The 12,504-nt window shown below is 52.0% G+C and overlaps 1 protein-coding gene across 4 annotated transcripts in view; it reads left to right on the forward strand.

The window, feature by feature from the left end:
• ANXA11 (annexin A11) overlaps positions 1-12,504 on the forward strand; it is a 44,361-nt gene that overhangs the window by 19,416 nt on the left and 12,441 nt on the right. For 3 of the 4 annotated variants that reach the window (XM_001924178.6, XM_021073998.1, XM_013983377.2), the window contains exons 2-6: positions 7,584-7,646; positions 9,114-9,223; positions 10,155-10,541; positions 11,802-11,889; positions 12,137-12,231. In XM_001924178.6, coding sequence (XP_001924213.1) covers positions 7,592-7,646; positions 9,114-9,223; positions 10,155-10,541; positions 11,802-11,889; positions 12,137-12,231 — 735 coding nt within the window. In that variant the 5' untranslated portion in view covers positions 7,584-7,591. The remainder of the gene's footprint in view (positions 1-7,583; positions 7,647-9,113; positions 9,224-10,154; positions 10,542-11,801; positions 11,890-12,136; positions 12,232-12,504) is intronic. The other variant, XM_005671147.3, reaches the window with a different exon arrangement.

Raw genomic sequence — 12,504 nt, forward strand, 5'->3', positions numbered from 1 at the left:
AAGAAGCACTATTGTTGGGTCATAGGCTAAGAGTAAGTGTGTTTAGTTTGTAAGAAGCTGCCAAACCGTCTTCCACAGTGGCTGTGCTGTGCCTCTTTGCATTTCCCCCAGCAATGAATGAGAGTTCCTGTTGCTCCACATCCTCACCTGCATTTGATATCATGTATTGGATTTTGGCCATTCTAGAAGGTGTGTAGTAATATTTAATTTAATTATGTTAGTTTGCAGTTCCCCAAGGATGTAAGGCTGAGTGTATTTGCCATCTGTGTATCTTCTTTGGTGAGATAACTGTTCAGGGCTTTTTCCCATTCTTTAATTGAGTTGTTCTCTTTTTGTTGAGTTTTTTTTAAGAGTTCTTTCTCTATTTTGGATAACAACCCTTTATCAGATGTTTTTTTGGTTTTGTTTTTGTTTTTTTTTTTTGTTTTTTTGTCTTTTTGCTATTTCATGGGCTGCTCCCGCGGCATATGACGTTCCCAGGCTAGGGGTCAAATCGGAGCTGTAGCCACAGGCCTATGCCAGAGCCACAGCAACGCAGGATCCGAGCCGAGCCGCGTCTGCAGCCTACACCACAGCTCACAGCAACGCTGGATCGTTAACCCACTGAGCAAGGCCAGGGACCGAACCTGCAACCTCATGGTTCCTAGTCAGATTCATTAACCACTGCGCCACGACGGGAACTCCAGATGTGTTTTTTGTAAACATTTTCTCCTGGCACTTGTCTTCTTCCTTTTATTTTTAAAAATTAATCATCAGAGATCATCTAAGCTGCTGTATTTAAATTTTTGCATAAAAACAGATTGAGGATTTAATATTTAAAAACCAGTACTCCAACCCCAGGCTGGGAAGGCAAGTGGGAGGGGGTTATCCTGAGGCAAGAGATAGATGGGTCCCAGGCCAAGCAAGTGGAATCTGTCCCTTGTGGACAGATACATCAAGATAAAGATGATGGCAGGAGCGAGGAGGAGCTGAGTCCTGCTTGGATAAAAGATAAAGGGACTGCATATTTCTCATTCTGGAGATCAAAAGACCTCCTGAATGACACATGCACAGAAAGGTTCCTCAGGGGTCAGAGAAGGGAGGGGGTGCCAGACTATAACATGTCCTGTCAACTTCCCAGAGACCCTTGCACTAGAAACATGTGTGCACACAGGGGACGGCCCTAAGTCAGGCCAAATGGACTCAAGGCCAGACAAAACAGGATGATTGGCCAGAGGAAACCCAGAAGGATTGCCCCCATATAGGTGATTTAAACCACCCCCAAAGCACATGGCACTCTCTCTGTCTCTGAACTCGTCCATGCTTTCTCTGCATGTATCTTCTCTCCTAGTAAACACTTTACTTGCCTCACTACTCGGTCTCATGTCACATTTTTCTCCAAGACATGGAGTGGGGACCTACATCAAGCCTACTGGCCCTTGTGATCTGGTGGTTAGGATTCGGCACTCTCACCCTACAGCCACCTGAGATCAATCCCACAAAAGCATGCACTCTAGTCCAGCCCTGCATGGTTTGCTGCTGGGCATTGAGGGGTGAGAGGTGTCATTGCTGTGTGATTTCTGGCCCAGGGAGGTGCTTCTAGGCTTCTGCCTCCTCTCGGTATTAGCCTGCTGCAAGCTGTCTCCATGTGGCTCTCTGGGAAGGACACTGCTGTATCCTTGTGCTTGGCATGGCCCTGCCACCGCCCTTTTTCTTCCATGTCCCTGGAAATCAGGCAGAATGCAAGAAGATCTGCAGAGTGCATAGCCCAGCCCAGCCCGTATCTCCATCCCCCATTGTTGGGATGGGGAGGCAATAAGTCTCTTCATTGGTGGAGGGATGGCTGAGTCTGGGGAGTGAGGTGCCTTTTGTTCTGGGTGATTGTGCCCCTTCTCCCAACACAGCATTTCTCAGTTCCTGTGTTTGGGGACCCTGGCTAGGGCCCTTGTGGAGCCCTTGAAATGTAATCACGTACTTGTATACATGTGTACATTTTTAAGGAACAGGCCATTTTATAGTTCCTGAGAAGCCCCCATGTATCTGCTGTATGCTTTCAACATTCCCTAGCCATCTGAGGCTTGGTCTGATGGAATTCTGGGATGCCCAGGTCTTGGTGTTCATTCTCAGAATTTGTTTCAGGGCAGAAGGGCTAGAGAGAATAAGCTCAGAGTGTCCAAATACCTTGAAGGAAAGAGTGTTTCCTAGAGTGTGGGGCACAGAATCAGTTACGTCAGAATCGCTGGAACAAAAAAAAAAAAAAGAATTTATGAAAGGAGTTCCCGTCGTGGCTCAGTGGTTAACGAATTCGACTAGGAACCATGAGGTTGAGGGTTTGGTCCCTGCCCTTGCTCAGTGGGTTAAGGATCCGGCGTAGCCGTGAGCTGTGGCGTAGGTTGCAGATGCAGCTCGGATCCCGTGTTGCTGTGGCTCTGGCGTAGGCTGGTGGCTACAGCTCCGATTAGACCCCTAGCCTGGGACCCTCCATATGCCACGGGAGCGGCCCAAAGAAATAGAAAAAAGACAAAAAAAAAAAAAAAATCGCTGGAGATGGGGATGGGGTGCTTATTTATATTTCAGATTCCCAGGCCGAATCCCAGATTGAAGGGCCCAGATTGGGGCCAAGGCCTCAGCATTTTTTGTTTGTTTGTATTTTGACTGCACCTGTAGCATATGGAAGTTTCTAGGTCAGGGATTGAACCTTTGCCACAGCAGCAATAATGCCAAGTCCTTAACCCGCTGAGCCACCAGGGAACTCCAGACCTCAGCATTTTTAGTGGGCTTGTTCAGGTGATTTGCACCCATGATGAAGCAGTGTCACAGAAAGTGTGGTCCAGAGTCAGCATCAGCATCACCTGGAATCATGTTGGAAATGCATATCTGGGCCAGTCCCAAACCTAGCCTTGAGACTACAGGGGTGGGACCCAGCAACCTGGGTTTTAACAAGCCCAGCAGGTGATTGTTTTGCAGACTGAAGTTTGAGAAGGACCAGTTCAGCCAGAGAGGGCCACAGCTGGATGAAATCGGGCACACAAGTAGATGGTCCCAGTGAGGAAGGAAGGGTGGCATTTGCTCTCCATTGTGCCCCCAGTGAGACAGGACCAGAGGCTGGAAGTTCCCCAGAGGTTGGTTTCCAGGAACTGCAGCAGTCCCTGAAGAGGCCAGCTGCCTGTGGCGTGCGGAGGCTCTGACCAGTGAGTTCCCAAGACAGAGCGCCCTGATCCGAGCCAGGGCTGGGCCTGCCTATCAGAATCGAGTCCACTACTGAAGCGTTCCCCACCGAGGCACCCGTTTTGTTAAAGGGCAGAGGTAGGAGGAAGGCATTGTTCAGCACAGAAGTTGTGGTACTCATAGGTGCCAAAGAGAAAGCAGATCTACAGGATTGTAACTCACTGTGTCCCCTTCTGTTGTGGAGAGTAAGGGCTGAACAGCTTTGGGAGGGGAAGGTAAGGACCCCTCACCCTGGAAGACCAACCCAAGTGCCCCTCTGAGCTGGGATGTGGCAGAAGCAGAGGCCAGAGTTACCCGAAGACTGGGTCATGAGCAGATTTCTTAATTTTCAAAAAAAGGGGAGGAAGACTGTAGATGTTGGGGGTCAGTTGCGTGCTGATCCCTGCATCCTCCTAGGACATGTGGACTTTGGGATGGGCGAGGTGGGCACTGTGAGCAGGATAGGGCATCCAGAGGCCTCCCCTGGCTCTCTGGCCACCTTTGCTTTTCTCCTGGGGATTTTTAGATAAGTGGGAGGGCTCTAGGCACAGGGGCTGTTAGAGTCCTCATTTGATGGAGGCCCTCCTTATGCTATTGTGAGCAAGATGAGGAGAGGAGTGTCGGGCCGTGGTAGAGTTGGGTGGCTGGGTGAGCACCTGCACCTGCGGTGGTCCTGGGTGGGCTGATGTCAGGTTGGGGAGTGGTCAGCAGCGACAGTTCAGGAGTGCCCTTTCTTGTATAACTCACTTGGAAGAATACAATTGCCATGCTTTCCAAATCTGTGGGTATACAACAAGCTGAGAGAGTGCCAGGATGCTTGATGTCGGTCAGCGTCGCAGATCTCGTAGGCCGGGGCGACAGGCAGAATGGAAGGGAGATATTTAATAGGGATCAGCATCCTGGCTTCTTTTCCAGAACACTTTCCTCCAGGTGTTACCAGTTGGGGGCGGGGGGGCAGTGAGCTCCTCCCTTGTGCTCTCCACACCACACCTGGGGTCTGTGGTTCCAAAGAGAACGCAGAGAAAGACAAGGGGGTGAGTCACAGACTCAACTGTTTCAGCCAGGAAATGGTGGGGGGAAATGAGACTGTTCTTTGGGAAGATTGGAGGTGGTCTCTAGGGGAGAGGGGAGGACTGGGGGGGGAAGGATGTTCCTTGGGTGTGGGATTAGACCTGACTTGTGAGGTACTCCAGGCTAGAGCCCATCGCCACAGACAGACGTGGACTCTGGCTGGGAATGCTGTTAAAGGTCCCCACCCCCAGCCCAGCCCAGGAATGAGCCCCATCACCCAGTGAGCCAGCTGAGGCTGGCTTGTGGTCCGGCCCTGGGCAGGGACCCTAGCAGCCCCTCTAGGTATATTTATATAATATGCTAACCCCAGGCTCAGAGCTGGGCTGCTTGCACTGAATGGATCCTGTGTGAGTTATTTGAATCTTGGAAGAACAGCCACGGCCTCAAGTGAGCTCAGAAATTGCCATCTGAATTGGGCCTTTTTTAAAGTTGTTTTTTTAATAGGCATATATGCATGTGGCACGAAGTGCAAATATAAACAGTGAACTTCATTTCTATTCCAGTTTTCCCCTCCAGAGACAACTAGTGTTTCCCAGTTTCTTGTTTATCATTCCAGGGATGGAGTGTGTGTGTGTGTGTGTACACAGCACTAAGTTTGTGCTTTTTCTTTTTTAAAAAAAGGAGTTAGCATACACACTCTACTGCGCTTTGATTAATAATGGTGATCATTTCAAATCCTCACATACAGAGCTGGCTAATTCTAAAATAGTTATAGAGTATCCCTTGTATGATTTGTGATTTATTTAACCAGCCTCTTATAGGTGGATATTTAGGGGTCTCTTGTTGTTGTAACAAAACCTCCAGGAAGATCCACGTCCCTGCGTTATTTCACACGTGTGTTAGTCTGGGAAATAGATTTTCAGAGGTAGAGTTTCTGAGTCAGATTGTCTTCTCAGGGCCGCACCTGTGGCATATGGAGGTTCCCAGGCTAGGGGTCAAATTGGAGCTGTAGCTGCCAGCCTATACCACAGCCACAGCAATGCTGGATCTGAGCCACATCTGCAACCTACACCACAGCTCACAGCAATGCCAGATCCTTAACCCACTGAGTGAGGCTAGGGATCAAACATGCGTCCTCATAGATGCTAGTCAGATTTGTTTCTGGCGTTCCAGGTTGGGAACGCCAAAGAGTGTCATTTTTAATTTCAACATCTCTGTGTTTTTAATTGGCAATTCTCAGCCTGTTAGTGAGGGTGAATTATATATGGTTCATTTTCTGTATTGTTTTTATCATTTGAGTTTCTCCAGTGGTTGTTGGTCTTTTTCTTATCATAAAACTTTTTTCCTAAATTTGCCATTTCTCTTGTCTTTTTGTTGTTTTCCTCATTTGTTTCTTATGTAGAAGTTTAATTTTATGTCTTTGGGGTTCCAGGCTTATGTTTAAATCTTGTCTGGCTGAAGTTTATTTTGGTGTATGGAACAGGGTATTGTCCAGCTTTTTTTGTTTTATTTTTCCCATCTGACTGGTGGGGGCCTTTGGGCTCATTCCTTTGGAAACTGGTCTCCAGAGAGAAGTGTCAGGAACGTGACTGCAGCTCCCCCTGTTTTCCTGATGAGCAGGTTTTCTTTCTTCCATGAGAAGGTTCCTGGCCCATCCATCATTCAGATCCCTAGCACATCTCACCAGTGACGTCCGAGGGTCTGCTGGACAGGTCAGACCAAGGGCAGCACCACTGGGGACCTTAGTCACCACACACAGCCAATTCTAGCTCTCTCCAAGGTCACAAGGTCATTGCCTGGCCTCACATTGCTTTGCCTGCAGTCACCTCTGGACCCACAGACCCAAATTACCACGCCCAGAGAGCTGAGGACCAGACCCACCCCATGGGGTCTCATGGTGCCTTAAGGAAGCCCTTCAGCTTCCTCGAAAACAACATGCCCAGTTGGCCAACTTAGCTGCCATAGGCAACCAGAATCTTACTTAATGGCATTTAGAGCAGTGTTTCTCAAAGTAGGGTCCCTGGACCAGTAGCGTCATCTGGGAACTATTTAGAAATGCAAATTCTGGTTCTACTGACGCAAACCCTGTGGGTGGAGCCCAGCCGTGAGTTTAACAAGCCCTCCAGGTGGCTCTGATGCACTGTGCAGCTTGAGAACTAGCTTGGGGCCCCACGTGCAAAGAGGAGCAGCTCACCTGGGATCAGTAGTTGTGGTTGTTGAAGGGGCCTCAGGTTTCCTCACTCTCACCAGTTGTGCTTCTCAAAACTGCAGCAGCCACTGATTAGCAACAGTAGGCAGGTTGCATGACAGTCTTGAGTGTGCAGTGTCACGGCAGATTTGTGTCCCTCCCGGGCAATAGTTCAGTTGGCATGAGTCGCAGCAGAGGGATCTATACACAGAGGGACTTGGTGCAAACAGATAGCCCACCAGCAGCAACAGGCAAGGGCCCTAGGTTCTGAGCCTTTCTCCTCCCCTTTCTTCTGATCTATAAGTCACTTCCCCTTTTTGAGCTCCATCTGCCTCATCCATAGACCCAGGATATGCTGCCTCATTTGCCCCAATTCCTTTTACCAGATCAAGAGAGCCCTCTTGAATTCTCTCTCTCTCTCTCTTTTTTTTTTTTTTTTTTTTTTTTTTAGGACCACACCTGTGGCTTATGGAAGTTCCCAGGCTAGGGGTCCAATCACAGCTGTAGCCGCCGGCCTTCACCACAGCCACAGTGATGCCAGATTCTAGCAGTATCTTCGACCTACAACACAGCGCACAGCAACACCGGATCCTTAACCCACTGAGCAAGGCCGCATCCTCATGGATCCTAGTCAGGCTTGTTAACCGCTGAGCCACCACGGGAACTCCATGAGGTCTCTTCTTGTTTCTGGGAATGATGATTCCACACCCGTTTCCCTTCTCCAGTGAACCAGAGGTTGGAAAGTGATAAGAGTAGCTTGGTACAGAGCCAGATTGGAGGCCACCGTGGATAGCTCGGGCTCTATAGGCTGGGGACGGGGCTCTGGCTTCCCCTCTTGCTGGATGGGGTGATAAAGAAGATAAAAGCAACTAGACCTGTACCCCTGAGGATGAGGCAGTGCACCGTCTCGCCTGTGAGGTGGGAGAGCAGCCTCAAACACGCAGCATCCCTTGTCAGCAGAGATGGGAGTGGAGCTTGGGTGAAAGGGCTTTTCAAGGAAACCCACCAACTTGTGAGTGGTGAATCCTATTGCTGTTTCTGGCGGGGGCCCAGCAGGTAGAGGGAGAGCTGGGTGGCCTGCCAGTTTCAGTCTGGATGCAGCTCCTGCAGGGGCCAGCCTATGGGCGTTGCCGTTCTCCACTAAAGCTGGTGGGAGCCACCTGGCAGAGCCTGAGTGCACTTTCCTCTTTCCTTTCAGATCTAAGCATGAGCTACCCAGGCTACCCACCGCCCACAGGCGGCTACCCCCCAGCTGCACCAGGTAAGAGGTCTGGGTTGGGGAGGTGGGGGGAGAGGAAGAGGAGGGGGGAGGAATAATAGTGCTTTCCAGTCATTTCCTTGAATCCATCGTCCCCTCCTCAGTGCAGCCAGATGGGGGAGGGCTGGAGAACAGCTTGGACCTGGGTTCGAAGCCACTTCTAGAAAGCTGGGACCAGGCCAGGCCCTGTTCTCTTGCTGTATTAGCTGGTAGCAGCAGGCAAATGCCTTAAGTTTTGAGACTCAGTTTTCTCCTTTGCAAATGGCTTCAAGGGTCTCCATCCCTGGGCTGGCCCAGATAAGAATGAGATAGCCAGGTAAAACTGCTGGCACAGTGTCCTCTGCAGCACTGCTCAGTGACAGTTGCCCCTTGTCACCTTTCCTGCCCTGTTCTCAAGGTGCCTGGTTTCCCAGCAGCAGAGGATCCCCTGCAGAGGGAGGAAGTAGAGGGAGTCACTAAGAGTCAGATGTTACTGCTGCAGCTGCTGCTGTGCGTCAGTAGCAGGGAGGTGGCACTAGCCAGTCAGCCATCTTTGTCCTACTACTGCCACCTCTGTCACCACTTGAGCAGCAAGAGAGGGAGCTGACAGGTGATTCTGGGAAGGTTCTGTCTTGAATGTCCTGGAGCTGAAGCCAAACCTGAGGCCCTCAGGTTCTTTCCACTGCCATGGATGGGGCTGCATCTAACAGGCCAGCAGCCTGAAGGGTGATGCTGGCTGTTGTGCTTGTCACAGTGACAACTGTAACATATGAATGCTCACCAGGCCCCCAGCTAAGCCCTGCCCAGCATTAACTCACTTAATCCTCATCACAGTTTGAGACAAACGCTAACTATCCCCACTTCACCTGAGGAAACAGCCAGGATGGTTGAGTGCCTTGCCCCAGAGCACATACCCAGGTGCCACTGGTTTCAGAGGTGTGGCTTTTTGCTGCTGTTCCCCTGCTATCCCCTTAACAAGGATGGGTGTTTTCCCTGACTGAGCCCCGTCTCCTTCCATCCTGTCATCTTGCTTCTCCCTGCCTCTTCCAGACTTGCGATGTTAGCAAACAGCCAGCTGGGCAGGACCCCCACCCTCACCCGCTCTGGTCTGTCAGTGCTCCCTGAGCTCACCGCTGTCCTGGGCTCAGCACAGTGTCCCCGAGAGAGATCTGTCTGTACTTGTGCTCCACGAGGGTGAGCCCAGGGGGGCAGGTCTGCCCTTGGCCCCTCTACCTGCTTAATAATTTCACAGAGGGTTTGGGAGGGTTTGCTGAACCCCTCCTTCCTCCCTAGAAGGCAAGGAAGGTTCCCTCTTCTCTTGCTCTGCCAGGGGGATTGGGTTAGACTTCCTTGCTGAGTATTTTCTGTGTGGTATACAGGGCCGTCCGAGGCTCTGCTTGGCCTTCCCTCCCAGCTGCCTGGGAGCTGATGTCTCTGCCTTTCCCTGTTGGAGGGCCGTTCTGGGGCTAACCGGCTTGCTGTTGCTTTCAGGTGGTGCCTGGGGAGGCGCTGCCTACCCGCCACCCAGCATGCCCCCCATTGGGCTGGATAATGTGGCCAACTACGCAGGGCAGTTCAACCAGGACTATCTCTCAGGAATGGTGAGTCCAGCCTTCCCGCCGGGCTTCCCTGGGGCTGCACTAGCATGGCCTGAAGGATGAAGCTGGCTCCCATGGTGTCAGAGGGTTTGTGTGTGTGAGAGAGGGAGAGAGAGAGAGATTACCTGTGGTCCCCAAGGGTATGTATTGAGCTATATCTAAGGACATAAAGGTTTTCATCAGGGCTCTCACTGTGTCTTGATTTTCCCATCTGTAAAATGAAGGGCAGGGAAATGCTTTGGACCACATCGTCTCCCAGGACCCTTTCGGCTCTAGGGGATTGGGTAGGGGTGTGCCTTCAGGGCACATACATCACGCACCATATGAGCTCAGCATAGGGACGAGCGGGGTAAGGGTATGCACCTCTTGCATGCACATGCCCTGTAAAAGTGGCCACATGCACCTGCATGTTATATATGTTTATGTGAGGATAACTGTTCTGAGTGGGCCTGGAAGCGGGTGCCTGGTTGCACAAGCAAACATAATACTTTTGTTGATTTGCTTGTAAAGTAGTATATTTTATAATCCAAAAACAAATGCATGCTCACTGTAAACGCAACCAATACTTGGCCTCATCTGTGCCAGGCCCATTCTGGGCACTGGGGGTAGAAAAATCCCAGCCCTGGAGTGCTTACCATCCACTGGGAAGAGACACATGGCATAAGGGAACCATGTGGTATTAGAGGAAGTCTGAGTACTTTGGCCACAAGGGCAGGTAAAAGGGTCAGCGATGCAGTTGGAGGGCATGTAGGACAAGGTGTGCGGTCAGGGTGGGCCTTGCTGAGAAGCTGGTGGTGCTCAGACTCACCTTGAGCAGAGTGTAGCCCCGGGTACCTGCTGCTGGCTCCCTCAGGGCGGGGAAGGGCAGATGGACGGAGGGCAGCCTTGTTTCTCAGAGGCTGTCAGTCTAAGGCTCTGCTTTGTGGACTTTCAGGCAGCCAACATGTCCGGGACGTTCGGAGGAGCCAATGTGCCAAACTTGTACCCAGGGGCCCCTGGGGGTGGTTATCCTCCGGTCCCCCCAGGGGGGTTTGGGCAGCCCCCCTCTGCCCAGCAGCCTGTTCCTCCATATGGAATGTACCCGCCCCCAGGAGGAAACCCACCCTCTGGGATGCCTACATATCCGCCATACCCAGGGGCCCCTGTGCCAGGCCAGCCCATGCCACCCCCCGGGCAGCAGCCCCCGGGAGCCTACCCTGGACAGCCCCCCATGCCCTATGCTGGGCAGTCGCCAATGCCACCTCCCGGGCAGCAGCCGATGCCAAGCTACCCAGGATACTCGGGGTCCGGGACCGTCACCCCTGCTGTGCCGCCAGCCCAGGTGAGTGCCAGCCCTATGCTATTCTCTGTCCAGGCCTAGCTCCAAAGGCTCAAGACACGTGGCCTAGTGTCCTCTGACAGCAAGACTGGGGAGGTTGCGGGGATGGGGGAGGGCCCAGTCCTCCAGCTGTAACCTCTGGTTTTCAGTGTCACTTTCTCACAGACTCCCTGTACCCCGGTTTTATTGCTGAGGCCCTAGGCACAGTTGCCTGGTTTTTCCCAGTGGTTAAATGGGCCCCATGAGCTTTGGGTTTGAATGCCCCCAGTACTCTTCATTCCTCTTGTGTTTTTTATTGCCTTGGGTCTGTGCTTTGTAAGAACTGGTCTCAAGGTCTATGCCCAGGGGCTGTTAGTCTTCTGTCCCCTGGATGTGCTCTCTCAGACTGGTATCAGAGGATTCTTAAAACCAGCTCCTTTGAGCAGGGAAGATTGTTGGCAGTTCTTTCAGGGCTGCTCTTGGCTCATTTTGGAGAGCAGTTCATGTTTACAGAGCCTAGAATTCATTGTCATGGTTACATGGCCAAACCAGCCAAGCACAGGGCTAGCAGTATGTGGTTGATGACTATTTTTAGTCAGAGGGTCCATTCCCCTCCCTTTCCCACACCCACACATCCCCCGCCCCAACCTCTGCCTTGCTTGTCATACTCCCTCTCTGCCTTCCCGCTTATCTTTGTTTTCAGCTTAACTCCTTAACTCTTAGAACCAGTTTGTACTAGATAATCCACCAGGAGACAGTTTAGGTAGGAAAAGTCATGTTTGCTTGGAGTGCAGCTGTTGTGTCAGGAAGAAGTCCTGCAGGCGAGCAGGTCACGGGATCCAGAAAATGGGGCCCGGAAACCAGAGCTAGTCCAGGAGGCTGCGTGTGCTAGGCTGGACACCTGCATCCTGGAGGGAACACCTTTTCCTAATGTGCATTGAAGGTGGACTGGCCAGGCCCCTTAGGGGAGCCCTGATGTGTCTCTGGTGGTCCCCTATTCCCGAGGATCATTCTTAATCAGGACCCAGGTGAGGGGAGATTTTCAGCATCAGGACTTAGCTCTAGGTGGGCTCTTAGCCACAGGAGCCAGGCATCAGTGCCAGGACATGACGACAGGTAACAGTCACCTTAGGCCAACTCAGCATCGAGTCCCCTGTGCCACTGGTTGCAGGCTCCTTCAGGTACCCCAGCTTTTAGAAGATAGGTCATTCGCAGAGTCTGGGGTGGACAGTCTCACATCTGGAGGAATATAGATAGCACCTTTCTGTCTGTCTGTCTGAGCAGTTTGGAAACCGAGGCACCATTGCAGACGCCCCTGGTTTTGACCCCCTGCGAGACGCCGAGGTCCTGCGGAAGGCCATGAAGGGCTTTGGTGAGAGACCGCGGGTGGCACATAACCTAACCACTCCCTGACTGCCCAGGCAGTTACACGTTGGCTCTGTAGGCTGGGGTCACTGGGTGGAGGCAGTCTGGCCTCAGTGGTGGAGGAAGAGAAGGTGGACATGGGAGTGCAGTTGAGCTGCCCGGGAGATTTAGAGGACCCAGACCAGGAAAGTCTCCAGCCACAGAGCATCCCCACAACCCCCAGCCCTGCCCACTCCCACCCCTCCTTCCTCCAGGGACTGATGAGCAGGCCATCATTGACTGCCTGGGGAGTCGCTCCAACAAGCAGCGGCAGCAGATCCTCCTGTCCTTCAAGACAGCTTATGGGAAGGTGAGTGTCAGGGTAGGGGGTCCCTCCTGAATCAAGGCATATCCTCCGGCATAGCCCTTCTGCTGCTTTCCCTTGGGTCTGATCTCCTGGATGGACAGTAAGGCACATTAGGGCATTTCCTGTTGACTCTCAGCTGATGGCATCTCCTAGAGGTGAAGCACCCTCTGAGGGAGAAATCCCACAGTTCACCGGCTACTACATTTGATGGGAGACACCCAGAGATCTGGGTTGCAGCCTGGCTGTGCCATGACTCACCAATTCCATGGCCGAGTT

Source organism: Sus scrofa, chromosome 14 (genome assembly GCF_000003025.6).
Source record: "Sus scrofa isolate TJ Tabasco breed Duroc chromosome 14, Sscrofa11.1, whole genome shotgun sequence".
NCBI classification, from domain to species: domain Eukaryota; kingdom Metazoa; phylum Chordata; class Mammalia; order Artiodactyla; family Suidae; genus Sus; species Sus scrofa.